The sequence below is a fragment of the Aspergillus japonicus genome (assembly GCF_003184785.1).
Source record: "Aspergillus japonicus CBS 114.51 unplaced genomic scaffold BO86scaffold_29, whole genome shotgun sequence".
Classification (NCBI taxonomy): Eukaryota; Fungi; Ascomycota; class Eurotiomycetes; order Eurotiales; family Aspergillaceae; genus Aspergillus; species Aspergillus japonicus.
The window spans coordinates 61,438-79,232 of NW_020291666.1; the positions used below are offsets into that span (position 1 = coordinate 61,438).

At 53.0% G+C, this 17,795-nt stretch overlaps 6 protein-coding genes across 6 annotated transcripts; 2 read left to right on the forward strand and 4 right to left on the reverse strand.

Moving 5' to 3' along the window:
• Nucleotides 1-64: 64 nt before the first annotated feature.
• BO86DRAFT_314663 (DUF3431 domain-containing protein) lies at nucleotides 65-4,439 on the reverse strand (the record flags this gene model as incomplete). The annotated part of the gene is made up of 4 exons (XM_025668054.1): nucleotides 65-590; nucleotides 652-2,088; nucleotides 2,247-2,250; nucleotides 3,203-4,439. 4 exons carry the CDS (start codon nucleotides 4,437-4,439, stop codon nucleotides 65-67), a joined length of 3,204 nt encoding a protein of 1,067 aa, XP_025526947.1.
• Nucleotides 4,440-5,495: 1,056 nt separating this feature from the next.
• On the reverse strand, nucleotides 5,496-8,438 carry hrdA (E3 ubiquitin-protein ligase HRD1). The gene is made up of 3 exons (XM_025672221.1): nucleotides 8,243-8,438; nucleotides 8,064-8,168; nucleotides 5,496-7,946 (listed from the first exon to the last, which is right to left on the reverse strand). Exons 1-3 carry the CDS (start codon nucleotides 8,264-8,266, stop codon nucleotides 5,820-5,822), a joined length of 2,256 nt encoding a protein of 751 aa, XP_025526948.1. The 5' UTR covers nucleotides 8,267-8,438; the 3' UTR covers nucleotides 5,496-5,819.
• A 690-nt stretch (nucleotides 8,439-9,128) lies between these two features.
• On the forward strand, nucleotides 9,129-10,859 carry BO86DRAFT_314574 (putative MFS transporter; the record flags this gene model as incomplete). Its single annotated transcript, XM_025668050.1, has 2 exons — nucleotides 9,129-9,383; nucleotides 9,468-10,859. The coding sequence occupies 2 exons, from the start codon at nucleotides 9,129-9,131 to the stop codon at nucleotides 10,857-10,859; spliced, it is 1,647 nt and encodes a 548-aa protein (XP_025526949.1).
• A 1,058-nt stretch (nucleotides 10,860-11,917) lies between these two features.
• On the forward strand, nucleotides 11,918-12,754 carry BO86DRAFT_379882 (putative GPI anchored glycoprotein; the record flags this gene model as incomplete). Its single annotated transcript, XM_025670693.1, has 3 exons — nucleotides 11,918-12,046; nucleotides 12,122-12,297; nucleotides 12,358-12,754. The coding sequence occupies 3 exons, from the start codon at nucleotides 11,918-11,920 to the stop codon at nucleotides 12,752-12,754; spliced, it is 702 nt and encodes a 233-aa protein (XP_025526950.1).
• Nucleotides 12,755-13,248: 494 nt separating this feature from the next.
• On the reverse strand, nucleotides 13,249-14,912 carry BO86DRAFT_314820 (COP9 signalosome complex subunit 1; the record flags this gene model as incomplete). The annotated part of the gene is made up of 4 exons (XM_025668065.1): nucleotides 13,249-14,298; nucleotides 14,372-14,652; nucleotides 14,718-14,762; nucleotides 14,831-14,912. 4 exons carry the CDS (start codon nucleotides 14,910-14,912, stop codon nucleotides 13,249-13,251), a joined length of 1,458 nt encoding a protein of 485 aa, XP_025526951.1.
• An 847-nt stretch (nucleotides 14,913-15,759) lies between these two features.
• Nucleotides 15,760-17,203, reverse strand: BO86DRAFT_340149 (uncharacterized protein). Its single transcript, XM_025669036.1, has 5 exons — nucleotides 17,086-17,203; nucleotides 16,779-16,895; nucleotides 16,609-16,703; nucleotides 16,099-16,540; nucleotides 15,760-16,050 (listed from the first exon to the last, which is right to left on the reverse strand). The coding sequence occupies exons 2-4, from the start codon at nucleotides 16,885-16,887 to the stop codon at nucleotides 16,163-16,165; spliced, it is 582 nt and encodes a 193-aa protein (XP_025526952.1). The 5' UTR covers nucleotides 16,888-16,895; nucleotides 17,086-17,203; the 3' UTR covers nucleotides 15,760-16,050; nucleotides 16,099-16,162.
• Nucleotides 17,204-17,795: the final 592 nt, after the last annotated feature.

The following is a 17,795-nucleotide window of genomic DNA, read 5'->3' on the forward strand; positions in this document are numbered from 1 at the left end:
TCCTTGCAGAAAATTGATGCGCGTCAAGTCATAACAGGTCGTTAGACAGCAAGCATACCTGCTATCAAGATGATTCCTCAAATTCAACCAAGACTCTCAGGTCCCCGTCCATCCAATCCACATTTCCCGCGGACAGGAGTGCAATGGTCCAGTCGCCGTCATTGTGTACTGTTGTTACTCCATCCGGTAGCCATACCTTGAACTTCCAGTTGACCCCTGCGACCCAGCCGCTAGCGGAGTCCAAGCCTGACTCAGATGAAAATCCCGGCAGCTGACCCGAAAACCGGCGGGAGATCACTTGCTTGAGCGTCTCGAGGTCAGGGCACTGGCTGCCAGGCACATCAAGTCGGGAATGTGTGCGTTTGCCGTCCTGGATAAGGTTGATACGAAGAGAGACAGACATGGGCGACGAAGGAGGCCTAACATTGCTGGTGGCAGAGGCAGCTCCGGGCATCGGTGGTAAATTGGCAGGCGGGAAGTGCTGAGGTTGTGACACAGACGCCTGATCGTGGGATGCAGCATGGGGTTCGTGCTTCACAGCAAGATTGTCACGGATGATGCGCGAGACGTCGCGAGTAATGCTACTTGCACTGTGAAAGTCTATTAGCATGGTACGATAATGGAAGAAGTGGGAAGTGTCGGGCGACGTACAATTCGTTCCTCGCGGGCTGTGGAATGTTACCGCCGATCCGCCACCGCAAGTCAGAAGTAGCACTAGCCTCTAATATACGTTGTATATTGCCATCTTCACACTGTGGAGGACACTCATAGCCACCATTGTGAATGACCTGGTAATGGCTATCGACTGCAGCCACCAAGCCCCGCCAGTCCGGCTGCTGTAGGCCTGATAGGTACCAGAGATTGTCAAGTTCGCAGTTCTGATTGTACGAGTCATAGGACTTAGCGAATGCGTTCCAGTCGGTGGTGTATCCGTCCAACAGAAGCTCTGTTAATCCCAGATCCACGGCCTGCGAGGTGGACCCCATGGGTGGCTGTGACGCTGACATCGGGGTCTGCATTGCAGTGTAATCATCGTGGATCTGATGGTGATGATGCTGGGTATGCAGTTGTAGATGGTCCTCAGTTGGCGTGTGCGCATTGAAATTTTGCAGGCTGTCCTCGGTCTTCCGTCGCCGTCGCTCCTCCGCTCCGCCGCCTTTCCTCGTCTCGACAGCATACTGACGCTGTCGCTCGTTCGTCACCATTCGCCGCAACAAGGGTATCACCAATGAGATGATTTTCTGTTGATCCCGGGGCCAGATGTATGCCCTGGGCCCCATGCCTTCATTGACCACATCTTCTCCAAAGAACCGCTCGCCATGACCCTCACCCTCGAGAAAATGACGTACGCAATTCCAAAGCCGCAGCTTGACCATCTCTGTATCCCCCTTGCCGCGTTGACCAACACAGTCACGGCGCTCAGGATGACGATCATCAAGCATGTATGCTTTAGCTGCTGCTTGAAGATGCAAGAAGTTTTCTGGAGAAAGCTCGAGGGAGGAGAACAATTTTGACATGGGTGGACGAGTGTATTTCTTGTTACTGGAGGGCTGGCGAAAGAGGGCGGCTGCCGAGTGCAAGCCCACCGCCCGAGCTTCAGATAGTGATTGTTGCGGGGCGCCTCGAAGATCCAGCCCATCACCGCCGTAATGATGCGGATGCTGCTGCGGATGCTGCTGCGGATGTTGTTGTGGGTGGTGACTATGGTGGTGAGATTGCTGGTCCCCTGCTAGGCCGACATGGCCTCCTCCTGTCAATGCGGGATCGAGAGCATCTTCGTTTCTCTTCCTCTTCTTTGTGCCAACTCGGGTCAACCCAGAGGTTTGAGCGTGTTCATTCACCGGGGCTGATCCGGGTCCTCGCAGAGCCCGCCCGCCGTTGATTCCAGCGGTAAAGCTTGTGTCTGCAAAGCTGTCATCATCCATATGTATGTCCGGTCCATAGCCCTCTAGGTGATGTGTATTCCCAGCCGCCCCAGCCGCAGCGGCGACTGCAGCGGCCGCAGCCCATTCCGAGACGTCTTGTCCTGCAGCCGCTGTGGCAGCCTCCACCAGCCCAGCTAGTTGATTTTCGCTAGGTGCATACCCACTCGTTCCAAGGTGCGCATTAGGTTCGACATTCGAAGTCGTGGTTGAGGTAGCTGGAAATTCGGCCGCCGAAGTTGACGGCTGATGGTGGCTTGGGGTGGATGCCGAAGTCATGATGGCATATAGCGAGCGTGATTATATTTGCCGCTATGGGCTCACAGAGCTTGTCCGACAAGATTGTACTGTTTGAGTTCCTTGGCCAAGACTTATCAAGCGACTGTTGTAGCGTTCCGTAGGCGAAAGCGAAAGGCGCGCGCCGGTGAATTGACGGATCCGAGAAAGAGACGATGATGCATACACAGCCTAGTAGTTTATTGTCGCAATTTGCCTCGAAGAAAGCAGACCGCAATATAGTTGAATGGTAAGATAATGGGAGCAAAACCATAAGGATCTAGTATCAATCCAACCGGAGCGTGGACACGCGCAGTGTCCTGGGTATTATGTTAGGCGGATTTGAATTTGGAGGGACCCTTGCGGGCAAGCTTAGCCCTGAGGGAGGGTACGACAGCCTAATAGCGCGCTGATACCCACAGGCCCGTCAACTGAATGGGAAGCTCAGCTCCCACTGGACTTCAAGCGTGCGCAACTCGCGATGATCGATGAAGCTATCCGGAAGGATGACGCTGTTTGGCTGGTTTGAAGGAAGGACAGACAGTGCAAACTCTGCAGGGAACGACGGACAGAGGCCGTCGCGACTGCCGCACCGCGTTAGCGTGGAAGGTGGAGCATCGGAGATCACATGACTCTAGTATACCGTCACTACGTAGTAACCATATGTATGACACTCACCCGTCCATTTGTCGTCGCATGCTCGCTCAGTCTCAGGAGAAGTTCATTTTATTTGCTGAAAATCTTCTTCTGCGGATCTGGCAATCTGGAGCCAGCCCAAGTGCACAGATCAATTGACGCAGATGATACAAGTATTGGAACCGCACGCTTGCCATAACTATCTAAACATGATTCGCCAGTATCCCAGAACCGTATCAGCCAAAAAAATATCAAGATAAATGAAGAGCAGATTATCGTATCCATGTCAGCACATAATGAACCGCGCACAAGGAGGATGCAGGTGATGACCGAGCATCAACGTGCCGAGTCTCCGTCAAATTAGAAACCATCTCCTTCTTTCCACATTCTCCCGACCTCCGCAGCTCGGGCTCTAGGATCCTGGCCTCGGTCGGTGGCATTGACGAATAGCTCGAGGATCAGTGTTTCTTCGAGCTCAAGCTGTTCTTCCAGAGTGATATCCTTTCCAGGCTCGGGAAAGTCTAACTGGCTTTCTTCGCCCAGGTGTCCATGCATCCGAGTGAGCTCAATCAAGTCTGCCCTTACAGACCACCCCTGAAGTGCCTCCTCTAATTCGGATTTAGCCGTATTATGGTCGCGAAAATCATTATACTCGTCTTCACCACCGAAGCAGATCCCAAATCCATCGCAGTAGCAGATATGTTCCTTGACACAAACAACATTCTCGCCGGTGAAAACGACCTGCCACAGATATTCCCAGATGCGACCGGAAATGTAGTCACTGAGTTCAGTCCGGAGCATCCAGTCGCGGAAATACACGAATCGAGCTCGGGGGATAGCTAGGATGCGCTCGCGCGAGACGGCGAATTGAGCACAGCAGGGCTGGGATAAGACTTCAGGGATCGGGTCATCGGGGAAGATCTCCCCCCAGGCTCGAGCAAGCATGACCTCCTCCTGTTTGGTTTGATCTTCAACTAAGGTGCCAGGGTGCAACCAATCCGGACAACCGGGGCTCCAAGTGCAGCGCAGATTCACATAACCTTGCCTGATAACCCAGGCCGGGTTCAGACGCCGCAGCAACTCGGACGCATCGCCGTTGAAGAGGTCATCGTTGTGCCATGCGAATTGATGCGAATGCATGAACGCAATGATGTCTGGGAGTTTGTCGTAGTGCTCGATGATGTAGCTTAGGTAGACCATCACCTCATGTCCTTTGTTTTTGGGTGGATGCAAAGGTGCCGACGGATCATTTACGGCGTAAACGGCCGACTGCCAGTCTGGCAATTCAAATTCGATCCAGGTGGTGTCCTCCCCCTCTGCCTGAGGCACAACTAGTATCTTGCTGTACGTCGCGCCAGGTGCTTTAGGGACACCAGGAGCAAAGCGTGGTTTGGCTGCGTATGGCGTCCGTGTGGGAGATTCTTCAGAGACCCGGGTGAGATTATAACGCAAGGATGGTGTGGGCGAGGGTGTTGCGACCGGCCTGTTCAAGCCCACGGGTTGCGGGATTGGCTCCCATTGTGCGGAGAGGGTGTAGAAGGCGAACAGGGCTGAGAGGATGAAGGCGAAGCCGAGAAGGGGCACCAGGCGGCGTGAGGAGATCATCGATCACGGAATGGGAGCGGGTAGTGAAAGGGAGAAAACACTAGGGCAATGCGATACTGGGAGGCTTGTCAGTAAGTATGATCGGAAGAGACAGAAGGCGTGGCGGACGGATATGTTTTAAGCTTTTGGTGCCTGAGTTGGTTCCAGACCATGCAGACAGGCACCGGGGCCCGCACTCTTTACTCACAAGAAGGGCCGGAAGGCTACACGATAAAGATAATAGCCATGGATCAGAGCTTTGAAGACAGTAAGAGTATGTTGTGGTCAAGGACTCTGAATTGGTGGGAAAACAACCTCCGCGATCGCAGGCAGCGGCGAGAAGCTGGCAGGTCGGTCTGTACTGTACGGGGGGGGGAAGTTGTCTCTCTCAACAGAGTTCTCCGTACTTCAACGAAAATGGCCCATGAGCCAGGGAGGGTGAAACAAGATTATTATGGTAGTCTAAGAATAAAGTAGATGTAAGACGACCCTAAGACATCCAGGCGATCGTGGAGTGGTCACTGCATACACGAACGAGGATTGGTGGGTTGGAGGCAGAATGGAACATGAAACCGGGCTGGAAGAACGAGGCATACGCAAATGATGGCGCAGAAGAGCGGGCGGGCGGAGGCGGAGCTGGCGTCAGCAATCGGGGCTGACGACGAGATTGTACGGAGTAGATACGGAGTACCGCTAGACGATTGAACCCTCTTTCCTCCCCAGATCGGCACATGTCAGTCGCGTCGCATTTACTACGTACTACGTGAGTATGTATGACTTCCTCACTCCCTTGGTAAAAATCATCTGCTTTGACCATGGTAGCACCTTGATTTATTAGTTACCACAGTACTGTACTGTACACAATACCTTCGACGGAAGTCTAGATGCGAGGCAGCGATTTCCCCTCCGACCAATTGCCGCCCGAACCACAGGCTGCAGCTGCACCTCGGTGTCTCCACCTTTATTTCAACATTGTCGATCGTCGTCCCGAGGTCTGCGATGTACGAGTATATGAAGGGCAGAATGCAGGAAGTCGAACCCGCGCACACAATGAACAACTAATTACTAGCAAAGCAATGTTAACCGCACAAATGTTTCATCCCGGATCTGTACATACAAAAAGAAGACTCATGTGCCAGGGTACGAGCAGTAAAACATAAGTCGACTCCGACAGGAGGCACTTGGCAAAAAATCGGAACTGAGAGGTAGCTGGGTATGAATATGAATCGCTTCGAAAACGCCAGAAAACAAGGACATCCTATGAAGAAGAATGGGGGGATGTTGACAACACCGTTATGATGATACATAAGCCAAGAACGGAGTAGATTTGGTAGAATGGATGTGTACTGGGTGACATATGGGAGAGGTTATGACATGGGGGAGGGGAGTGAGTATCTATTTTTACTCGTCATCGTCATCGATCACATCCTCTACTGTCGCGACCCGCGCCTTTCCTCTTGACGGCGATCCTGACGACGATCCCGACCCCTGCTCACGCTCGGAACGTTCCGTATCGTCAGCTTGTGTCTCGGAGGCCAGGTCGGTCCATTGCTGGGACAGTGACTCGATACCAGTCTGGGCTGATACAGGAGTCGCGGCAGAATGCCAGTTCGGCAGATCCTGAGGTACGGAGCGGCCCGGAACAGCCGGGGTCTCTTGGACCGAACTTGAATTGTGGGATTCGTTCTCGGTCATGAGAGGTGCGGGGGATATGATTGTCTCTGAAGCAGTAGTAGGTATGGAGGGGTTATCCACTGGTGTAGATCCTTGGCCAGGCGAGTGCAGAGGTATCAGAGACCAGCCGCCAGGAAGAATTAACCCGTCTGGTAGTCGAGAGTCCCCAGCCCCTATGGCAGGTGTTTCAGGATCTGACACGAAGCGATGACGCTCGGCTGTGGATGCCACAGAATTTGACAATGCAGAACTCGAGAGACCCTGTTGAGATTCAATGGATTCAGCGGAAAGGCTGCGGAGCCGCTGCAGCTCCGTTTGCAGCATTCTCACAAGTTGAAGTTGTTGAGTTGTGACACGTAGGCTGCTGATTTCTTGCAGGATCTGCTGTTCCACTTGCTGCAACTGATTTTGTACGTGAGCCACACTCGAAGCCGGGTTTGGAACTGTTGGAGTCGCCGGCGGTTGCCCGAACCCAAGTCCGAACCCTATCTGTCGAGCATTAGGCGCAATAGCATCGTTTGGCTGCTGCAATGGTACATTTCCCTGGTGAATTTGCTGCTGAAGATTGCGGAAAAGATCGCCTCTTCCTGCACCAAAGCCGATTCGGAAAGGTCCGAATTGATAAATTCGGGCTCGCGGTAATCCCTCCACTGGCGCATTTCGACCGAATGGTTGATTACCAAAAGGCTGATTTTGCTGCCCACCAGCATCGCCCCCTGGGTTGCGATTGCCAACGTCGCCATGTCCTTGTGGTTGGGGCTGAGCAACGACTGGGCGTCGACAAGTCGGGCAATTCTGCTGCCTTTCGAGCCAGCTTCGAAGACAAGCAAAATGTAAAATGTGGCCACAGGGGAGCTTCTTTGGACGAAGGCGGTCAGATATCCGACCTTGCTGTTGTGCACCCTCCCCTCTCTCCCCAGCCCGGTGCCACTGGGTCATCTCCTCGCGGCAAATTATGCACACTTCCTCCCGAGCGACCTCCTCAGCGGTAGCATCAGGATAGCGCTCGTTCATGTCACGTGTCGCATTACGATACCGGACAAAGTCCATGATGCGGCGTCCGAACGACCGGATCGTAACAACAACGTCGCGTAATATATGGATGGGCAGACCATAGAAGGTGAATAGAATGGCGAAGAATGTCAGGTACACCGTAAGTTTGAGGAAGTCTGTTAGAAGGTCAAGGTAGAAAATCCACCGGCCTTTCTCTTCCCACCCGGGCACGTCCAATTCCATCTCGTTGACATCGTTTTCATCCGGTAAACCAGGCAAGGCGGTTGTCTCTGCGGACTCGGTTTGTTGTCGCAGGGCCTCATCCCGCGCAGCTCGGATCTCTTGACGGCGTTCTTCCAACCTGGCCTTCAACTGCCGGTGGGTGATGTAGAGTTCAACCAAAGATATGGAATATCGGGCGGCGGTTGAACTTGACAGAATGGTTAGGACAGCGAATTCGAAGCCGAACATGACCATCATGTCGGGTCGTGCTTGTTCAAGAACCGTCTGAACGCAGTATCTCAGCATGAACACGTTGAACAGGACTGATATAAGCAAGGACAGAGCGAGCCGGAAGTGGAACAGGCGCGGATTCGCAGGCGGCTGCTGTTCGAGGTATTCTACGCGGCCCTCTCCGATCCAGCCCCAGACCTTGCCCACGAGCAGAGAAACGAACATGACCAGAAACCACCCTCCTAGCTCTCCACGAAAGATCGTCATCGCCAGACACGTTTCAGTGACAGCGAACCATGCTTTCTCATATAGCTGTTCAGTCTCAATGGGTCGGAGCGGTCCATAGAGGAGACGTTGGAGCCAAAAGAGGAAGAACCCAACGGCTAGAAGGCATACGTTCATCAAGATCTGGGAAAAGTCGATTAGCCTAGTCTGCGCAGAATTCCAGTGATAGGTTCTCCTGTGCGCTTGGGGACGCAACGTGACCAGCCATGCAGCCTGGGAGTGGAGGGGCAGAGGTTATACCATAAGATTTGCGCTACTCTGCGAAAGATATACACACGCGGCATAGAAGTTGGCCCTTTGATGTAGCGCTTTCAGAAACACACCGGTGGCCAGGGCAGTCGAAGCCTATTTGTGGTTGCGATTCAAGCGGATCAGCCTGAGCATAAATGGGCAGCATTATGGGAACAGAGCTAACTTACCCCGGCGTAGACGGCGAACCTCATGGCCAGGAATTGACGGGTGTGAACGACAAACTCCCAGTCATTGGCAAGGACACAAAGCAAAAGACCGAGAGTGCGAAGATTAGAAGGACATTGATTGAGCTATGTGAGGATGGAGGAGGGGAAGGCCGTGCGTGGGAGGGGAGAGGATGGGCGAGGCAGTACTTAGTTCTGGACAGCTGGAGCAATCGGCAATCAATCCGCCCGCGGTCGGTGATGCCAGTTGACCATCTGCCGTCACCGCCTTGTGCCAATCTAGTGAATTGACAACTTACCTCAGCGGCGGCTGACTAACTACAGTTGACGGCCATGATCTTATTTCGTCATTGATTATCAGCATGAATTCATCCATACTTCCATGGCAGCTTGCCTTTTTGGTGTCAATTGTGGACTTGATTTCTATTTGCATCTTAACTGGAAGGCACATGTGACACTGAGTACGCACAGTACTATTACTCAGTAGGAACTTTTGAAGAGAGACTCACCGAGTCATTGTGAGAGGCAAACCGAGCTCCACCTCACTTGTTCTTTACCTTTGGAAACACTGACCAGCGCTCCACCGGGCCGACGCGCGGTCATGTGACTGCTTGCGAGACATTCCGGAGTAGCACCACCACCAGACCGGTCTATCAAGTCAGTCTATGTTCAATGTTTCACAGAATTTACAGACAACGGTAGCAAATCTGACGGCAGAGAACTGGGCTTCGAATTTCGAGGACTGATTCACAGAGAGAACGACTGTGTACGTGTGTATGCGTGCGCCTTTAATACCAAGAGGAAGATTGCCCTTGATGCTCTTTTGAGTAGTACTACACACACTCCACTCCTCTGATCTCTCGAGACATGCTTTGGAACCATGGCTAGGATGGCATCTCAACGAACACCAATCTTCACCGCTAATCGGTTGCAAATATGCACATATTTGTTTGGAGTTTGTCCCTTTTCAATTGCATTTCTAGTTTTCCTCAATTCGTCTGTTTCCTTTGTTGTCACGGAACTTATTGGCCTTGACGAGGGAGAAGGCGATGCTGTCGGGACTTTGGGCTTCGCAGATGAGCTGCTCGCTTTGGTTGCTTGTCCCCTCTGGGGAGTGCTCTCAGATCGAATTGGAGTCCGTAATGTGAGTGTACTTCTATGGTGCTGCTAAAACCTCATTGTTTCTCCTAGGAGCACTGCTACAATTACTCACATGTATCCGTTTTAGGTTTGCGTGGCTGGCTATGGAATCATCGCCATCGCACTGGTTATTTTTGTTCAAGCAAAAAATGTTTATCCTCAGCTTCTCTTAGGACGTTTGCTCTTCAGTCTTGGAGGCGCAGCGGTATCGACCATGGTCACGGCCGTGCTTCCAGCTGTGGTCGGACCATCATTACAGTCACAGCCCACCGTATCGAGTCGTGTGGCTGAGAAAGCGCCGTCCTCCAAGCTAGCTGGATATGTTGGAATGTGCGCTGGAAGCGGTGCACTAGTTGCCCTCCTCGTCTTTCTACCTCTGCCATCTCGACTTCAGCAGAGGGGAGTCTCACCACCTCAATCTATTCAATATAGCTACTATGTCGTTGCTATCGTGTCTCTGTTGGTTGCTGTCTTCTGTTCTGTAGGGTTGAGGCACCTTCCCGGGGAGGAGGGCAAAGCCTGGAGCTCTTTATGGGCTCGGGGCCGACATGAAAGGCCGGAGGACACTTGTGCGAGTGACTACCGAGATACCGATTATAGCAAGCGACACTTGCCGTACTTTCAGCAGCTTGGCGCGGCGCTGATGTTAGGATTCCATAACAGCGACATTTTCCTTGGCTATGTGGGCGGTTTCGTGGCTCGGGCATCATCTGTCGGAATCTCGTTATTTATTCCCCTAGCGGTCAATCACTACTATCGACAGTCTGGTCTATGCCAGGGCAACAACGGGGATGGAGCGGGCTCCGATGCTGTCAAGCAATCATGCCGTAAAGCTTATGTGCTGGCTTCAATTTTGACCGGTGTTTCTCAGCTCATCGCGTTGGTGGCGGCGCCGATTTTTGGGTATATATCAGAGCGGTCGCGGCAATATCCGATGCCCTTGCTAGGGGCATGTGTGGCAGGGGTGGTCGGCTATATCACATTTGCGCTGCTTCCAAGTCCGGACTTCAGAGAGCCTCACGGTAGTCCTGGCGTCTTCGTTGTGATGGGGCTGGTTGGGCTCAGTCAAATTGGGGCCATTGTCTGCAGCTTGTCTGTTCTCAGCACTGGAATACTCCGTGTGAGTGCTCAATGTCGGGTAGGAGATGGATATGCTTCTTCCCCATCCACTCTCTATGGCGAGGAGACCGACGACGACCTGTTGTCGGCCGATGAGACTGAAGGCGACCAAGAGGAGCAGGCTCTGTTGACCTCAGCTACGGAACAAAACCAGCAGCCCCTGGCGCACCTGAAAGGTTCAATCGCTGGAGTGTATTCCCTGTACGGCGGCGCAGGCATTTTGGTCCTGACCAAGGTCGGAGGATTGCTATTCGATGTCCTCTCGTCGGGGGCTCCGTTCTACATCCTAGCAAGCTTCAATGGATTCTTGCTCTTGGCGGGAATAGCCTGTGGGGTTGTTAGGCACTCGAAGACCCGCTAGACTAGCAACCTAGATGGCTGGTTGGAGACTGGCGAGTCGGTGATGGCGGCGGCAGATGGAGCTTGGGCAGTGAAAGTATGGGGCTGCGACGATCTCATTTTCTCTCATTTTCTACATTTTGGTTGAGCGGGGAGTGCTAGAGTCCAGGACGGACCTGTCAGCGACTCGACCCACAAGCCCTTCTTTCCTCGGGGGAACTTTCTTTGTCCGCAATGAAAACTTCGAACAGAAATGATTGATTCTTACTCTCTAGTGCTTACACATAAACCGCGAACAAGAAGGCTGAGTGCCTCAGCCCACTTGACAAGCAGGGGTCCGATTCATGCGCGAGTTTCGCGAAATGATGGTTTCAGCCCCCAAATGCGCTCCCGGCGTTAGTGAACACTTAGCGGCAGCTTAGTTCCTGGCGATTCACTTCTTGCCTCTTGCCGGCTTCTCTAACGGTGGATAACCAAGTGACTTCAGTCAGCTATTCTACCAGTACCAGGAACCATGGAAGCTCATCGTTCTAATTTTGTGCTCGCACTTCCCTAACCGATCATTTGGTTGCTCGTCTGGACGTCCCCATGCGGCTAAATCGAGACAGCATTGCGCCCATCGGAAAACCGGATCACGTCGAACCAACTCTAATCGCCTTATGGCTTTCATGGCTCCACGCCCAAATTGGCGATCGGCCAGGGTCCGACCAGTGAGCTGAACCTCCCACGAGGATTGCCGCCCCCAAATGAGAGGGTCTCGTTCTGTTGCAAACATCGCATGCCATTCCCAACCAGTTCACAACAGCCCTCGACGAGGCTCAGCACTTGTCGCACCAGCGAGAGGGAACCAGTTGGGACAAATCTATAAGAAACGGCCCTCGCGCGCCTTTTCGCCCCCAACAATTCCCTTTCCATACCCAGCATTCCAACTGCACATAGCGTCGTTCTCCTTTCTCCTGAAGCCTGCACCCAAAAAGAATCTTGTATTCCGTTGTTTGCATATAAAATATCTTGATTCCCACCTTTCTCCTGCTCTATAACACTACATCCGGAATTTCCAATCTCCAATTCACAGCCACCATGCGTTTCCAGATTGCTTCCTCGCTGGCCCTGTTGGCCTCCGTTACGGCCGTTGTTGCCGATGACATTATCAACGTCTATCTGCCCGACACTGATGATGTTGGGCTTGCCGGAAAAGTGATTGGAACTGTATGTCATGGAATCCTTTACAGATCATTGCCCGTGTCTCGGCTGTCCAGAACATATCTGATTACTTGTAAATAGACTGGTGGCAGTCTCACCACTCTTGTTCTGGGTTGTGCTTCCACGACTTCATCTGCTAGCGCTGCTACTGCCACCTCCGATGATGATGACGACAGCAGCTGCGACATTGAGGACGACACCTACACTCTCACGGTGGGCAGCTCCACCTACGGCATGGGCTTGTCTTACCGCGGAACGTATGTGGCCCTTCTTGCTCTATACACCAAGCTTTCTTTTCACCTAACACCGTTTTCCAGTACCTACTCCCAAGGCTGCACCCGCACTGGTACCACCTACTTGAGCTGCACTACCAGCGCCAGCGACTCCGAGGGCCCCAGCTCCTCCTCCGCCATCTACACCACCCCCTTGACCGCCATCCCCATCACCATCACCGGTTCTGCCTCTGCCTCCGCTACTGGTTCCTCGTCCGGCGCCGCCGCCACTGCCACTGCCTCCGGCACCGGCACCGCCTCGGGCAAGTCCACCGACTCTTCGTCCGCCAAGTCGACTTCCGGCTCCTCCGATGCCTCCGGCTCCAGCACCGCTGCTGCTAGTGCTAGCGCCAGCAGCACCGACAATGGTGCTCTGCCCTTGGCCACCGGCAGCTGGGTTGCCGGAGGTGCCGCCATGATGCTGGCCTTGGCCATGGCTTAAGCCAGGCTTCCACTCCACACTTTCGGTCGAGACCCCCTTTCCGGTTCAACCTATGACCTATGACATATGACCGGTCAGTGTACATATAGAGGCTTGCTTTCATTCGGGAAAGATTTGACGATTGTGCAAAGGGCCGAGCTTGCTGAATTGGGAAGAAGGCAGGGAGAGGGGAAGAGGATGACGCTACCTGTTGTTCATGTACAATGTCACTTTGTGCGCTTACTCTTTAGAATAATGTCATTACCACTATCTGCCATCAAGTGCCACTACACGGGGGAAAGAAGGGGATGCGAGTAACACAGCAGAAGACGCCACGTCGCAACTTCTGAGGCTAAATTGTGTTTTGAGGAGCCCCGGAGAATTAAACGGAGAGAACATTATTCCCGTGCAAAGAGGGGAGTACGAGTGATGTAGCACCATTGATCACTTGGCTTGAGTAATGACTATTTGCTACATACGCCCCCGCCCCCCACCCCTCCCCAAAATTCAGGACTTCATTGGAACAACCCCGCGCCCCGGGACAAGGTGGCGGATCCAAACCCGTCGGACCTCTTACCACGCATTTCCCTGGGCTTGTCGTCAGCCCGGACCTCCAACCCAGCCCGAATGATGTTGGTGCGCAACAAGCGGATGTGCGCCTCGCGCAGGTAATCCTCTAGATCATCGAGAACGGTTTCCTGCAACTCGGTTCGGAGGTCGACCTGATTGGCGACCAGCACCTTCTTCTCCAGATCGATGCGGGCGTCCAGCGTGCCGTCCTGGATCAGCGCTACCAGCTCCTGCACGAAAGGCGAGGTGAGGTCCGTGTCCGGGTCGGCCTGCTGCTGGCCGCCGCTGCGGGCATCGGCTCCGGTCAGGGTTCCGGGGGCGAACATCTTCGACATGGAATCCAGGGTGACGCGGTTGAACGGGATGAGGTATTGCTGGATGGACTTGGTGCGGATGCGAGTGAAGAGGGTGTGCACGTGGCGTTGCAGGTGGATGTCGAGCAGGTAATCCGCCTTGTAGGCCTCGAGGATCTCCAGGCAGGAGCGGAATTTGGAGTTACAGAAGAAGGCGATGGCGCGGCGGATCTGGGGCTCCAGCTCGAGGAAGTTGCGGAAGGAGTTGTTGTCGAGGACGCGGCGCTGGAGCTCGTGGCGATCCATCGACGCCAACGCGCAGAGCCCGCCGTACACGGCCACGTCGTTGGAGGTGAGCACCTCGGTGTACGAGTCGCCGAGGCCCGGGTCTGTGCTGAGGAAACTGTTGGCTGCATCCAGGTAAGCCCCCGAGTGCAGCTGAGAGAGGCCCAACGCGGTGGACAGCTTCGGCTGCACCTTGGACTGTTCGTCCTGTTTTGATTGCAGGTTGCGTAATCGGTGAACGTTGGACTGCACGCTCAACCAGTCGCCTCGCTCGATCGCCACGGTGATGATCTTGAAAAGCATCGAAACGATATGCGTCGGGGTCGTGCAGTAATCCCGCATGCGAGAATATGCCTTTGATGCCGACGTAAGATCGCCGATGAGGTAATAGTGCTGGCCCAAATCTTCATTGCCCATCTAGAGAACACAATTAATCATGTATGGCCACTCCTCTCGGAATCCTCAGGGGCGAGGGGACAGCCATCCTTACCCGTATGCTTTCTTTAATCAAGTTGTTCTTGTAGCCCTTGAGTTCATGCTCTAACCTGTCTGTTTCAGCCTTGACGACTTTTTGCATGTGGTCCACCCAGTGCGTGTCAAGTGTAGCCTCGGGATCATTTGGCGCCACCTCTGCAAGAGCCCGCGCTGCTCGTTCGTATCTGGTGACATCTTTGCCACTTTTGGCTTCGGCAATTGCGGCTTTGAGTGCCTCGACGGCTAGATAGGTCGAACATGTACCGATGACATATAGTCGATTGTACCTGGTCCGGCCTGGTGCCAAAATGCCGGTCAGCTTTGAGATGGACGAGACGAGAAGCAAAGCAGTATTTACCTACCAGTATAGTTCGCGATGTATGATTCCAGTTCGAATTTCGGAGGATCTTGGGTGTGAAGGCTCACGGTTAGCGTTCAAACGAGCACATGCTTACCGAGAACGTGTGGTACATACCTTCGACCCTGACATTCAAGCCCAGCGGGCCTCCGTCGATGCTATCCAAGTCAACATTACCACCACCCGGCCCTTGGCCCATGTACGCGGCCGAGGGCTCGATGTGCCCGTCCGTTGGTAAGTATTCCATCCCTCCGACACGGCGTCAGCCCTGCTGCCGAGGATTAAGACAGTATGCAGCAAGCCCAGAGTCGGAAGGTCTCTGAGATGATGTTTCAAGCCCAAAAGGTGCGTCGTGGAGAGGAGAACAGGGCAATAGAGGCAGCAGCGAATGTCACGAGGCGATGGGTGAAGTGGAGAACGAGCTGATTCGGAGCCTGGAGCGGAGGTAATTCTAGATTATCGGTGCAGGCTGTTGTTGATACGTCATAAAAGCATATAGATATGATCTCAGACAGCCCAAGGCAGGAAATGAGTCTTTTGCACGGTAGATGAACGTTCCTGCTGGTGGTGGAGGGTGATTGAAGGTGAGTTGACCTTGCTCTCTCTCCCACCAGGTCATCAGTATGGTAGCATCATTTGGCCCGACTTATCAGCACCGCTGCATACCGCCCGAGCCACCGCCTTGCAACCATGACCAATCCCTCACGAAATCCATTGGTATAGCTCGCCGGTTACCTTACTCGGCATTACCTTCAAAAAGGAAACTGCCCTATAAGATGCTATGTATGGAGCGCTTAAGATGGAGCCCCAGAATTGTGATCATGTTGTGTCCTGCTGTCATCATGGTCTAATGGCATCCTTATTACCAGCTCTATCCCTTTTGCTATTGGTCCTATCGATCTTCAGAGTGCAGAGTCCTTGCAAGATGTGTCCAGAGGGCATGTCGAGCCTAGCTCACTGTGACTGGATCTAGCTTTGATCCGTCTTTCTTCAAGGGATTACAAATTAGTACTCATGATTGGGGATTGTTCTGATGGCATGAGTTTAAATTAAGCATAAGCATTCGACGTAAGTGAACCTTGAATTAAACCAGTCTATCTTGTTAGACATCTTGAGTCTTTGAAAATGAAAGGTCCAATTCCTGAAGTATGGTTTTTGACCTGCGCTGGAATCGATTGGAGCGAAAATAAATGGTCATCATTGTTTTATCGTGGAAGAGGATAGCTCATAAACGGTAGCACAACCATTACACAAGAGAAAGGAAGAAATCGCTGCATCGTGAACCGAGGAAAACACCAAAGCAAAAGCGGTAGCCGATGTCCGACAAGAATCGAAAGCTGACACATATTAGATATTACGCTAAAATACCAAGATGATTCTCACACATTATCGGAAGTGCGACAGGCGGGGGCGGCGGATTTGCAGGGAGCCCTGCGGCGCGGGTTGAATCTAGATCAAGGTTGAGAATCCGGCCAGGAATGCGCCCACAACAGTCACCAGACCGTAAAGCTGAGTCATGTCTGTCGATGATCGGGGTGCTGCGCCCTCGTCGGGTACACCAGTGAAGGGTGCCAGTGAGGTTGTGGTGGAAGCAGCAGTCGCAGCAGGAGTTGAGCTTGATGTCGAAGTGCTATTCACCCGCTTGGGGTCCTGCGCACCACAAGGGTGCTGGCTGCGACAATCCGATTGGCAGATGGAATTGCCGTTGCAGTTGGTGACACACTCATTGTTCTCTTCTGTGCACATGAAGTACGGGATCGTCTGAGAATATTGTGAAGAGTTCGGGCTTAGGCCATTACTGCAGTCACAGACATATTGCAATGTTTTCTGAGAGCAATGACTCGGATGGTTAGACGTGCTCAGCCTGCAGGATTATGAAGAAGGGTATCACTCACAGGGTCGCAGGTATTCTCCTTTGGCTGGCTCGTTGTTCCAGGCAATTGGAGACAGAGGAGCGGGCATGATGAAGTCTGAGCCTTACACCATTGAGCTTATCAAAGTAAAACGATCAGTCAGTATCGCGGGCAATCGCATAGTCCTCGATGGTAGCCAGGTGACGACATACTTCTCGTATCAATTGGAATGTCATCGACATTGATAGTGTAGGATGAGTTCTGTCCATTGGCAAACAGGGCCAGGGAGGCGACAGCAATCACAGAATGCAACAAATGCATGATGACAGCTTCAAATGGGAGGTTAGTGACTGACGAACGATGCTTTTCGGAATAGAGTCCCTGTCGCTGCAGGGTCCCAGCGGTGATCTCCTGAATCTTGAGCAAGATCTTCGGAAGGAAATGCCAGACGATGGAGACCAGAGGGGTTGGAGCGAGCAAGCAAGCAAGAGAGAGAGAGAGAGATAGGAGGGGGCTTACAGTAATGGGATGGGTCAAGAATGATATGTCAAATCTGGGCCAGGGTCCAATGTGAGAGATCCTAGATCGAAGGCAGTGAAGCACGTCCTGGCGAGTGAAAGGGGCGGGGGGGCAAGGGTTCAGGATTTATGATTTCAGGAGATCAAAGGGTGAAGAAGATGGGTGGGGATTGGGGATTGGGGAATGGGGAATGGTGCTGGAGGCTCAGTATATGTAGTTTGTCCAACATGTTGTCTCGTGCCACTTGGGTTTGTTACGCGAAGCGAGGTCGAGGTGGCGACGCTATGTGTTGATTAAGCTCCAGACGGGATACTAATGGAGCCAGCCATCCAAGAATGCACTTGGTAGAGTATAGTATAATGTAGTAATTAGTGCTGGATGGTCGTATTTTCCTAGTCGTAAGTTGGCTGAGATGAGTACGGAGTACAGTAAGTTAACCTCGTCTCCTCCGTAACTTCCCCGAGGTCCGTGGCAAGCAAGCTAGTTGGCTAGTTAGCTAGTTAGCTAGTCGGCTGCCTTCCATGCCAGTGTTTATGCAGATAGGCTGGAAAGAGCCAGGAGGGCAAAACAGGAACATGCTATGCTATGCTATCCTCGATGTTTTGTGTTTGACTGGGCGAAGTGCATGTTACAATCAGCCCCAACCTCAACGCAGAGAAGGGGAAGGGGAGGGGGCGAAGAGGGAGAAGACTCAAGATTGCCCGGCAGCA

Coding starts and splice junctions, on each gene's coding strand:
- hrdA (XM_025672221.1), bottom strand. CDS start 8,266: ATGAGGTTCGCCGTCTACGCCGGG. Junction 8,169..8,242: donor GGTTCGCCGTCTACGCCGGG/GTAAGTTAGCTC, acceptor AACCACAAATAG/GCTTCGACTGCCCTGGCCAC. Junction 7,947..8,063: donor AGAGTAGCGCAAATCTTATG/GTATAACCTCTG, acceptor GACTTTTCCCAG/ATCTTGATGAACGTATGCCT.
- BO86DRAFT_340149 (XM_025669036.1), bottom strand. CDS start 16,887: ATGCATTTGTTGCATTCTGTGATTGCTGTCGCCTCCCTGGCCCTGTTT. Junction 16,704..16,778: donor CATTCCAATTGATACGAGAA/GTATGTCGTCAC, acceptor TACTTTGATAAG/CTCAATGGTGTAAGGCTCAG. Junction 16,541..16,608: donor AGGAGAATACCTGCGACCCT/GTGAGTGATACC, acceptor CATTGCTCTCAG/AAAACATTGCAATATGTCTG.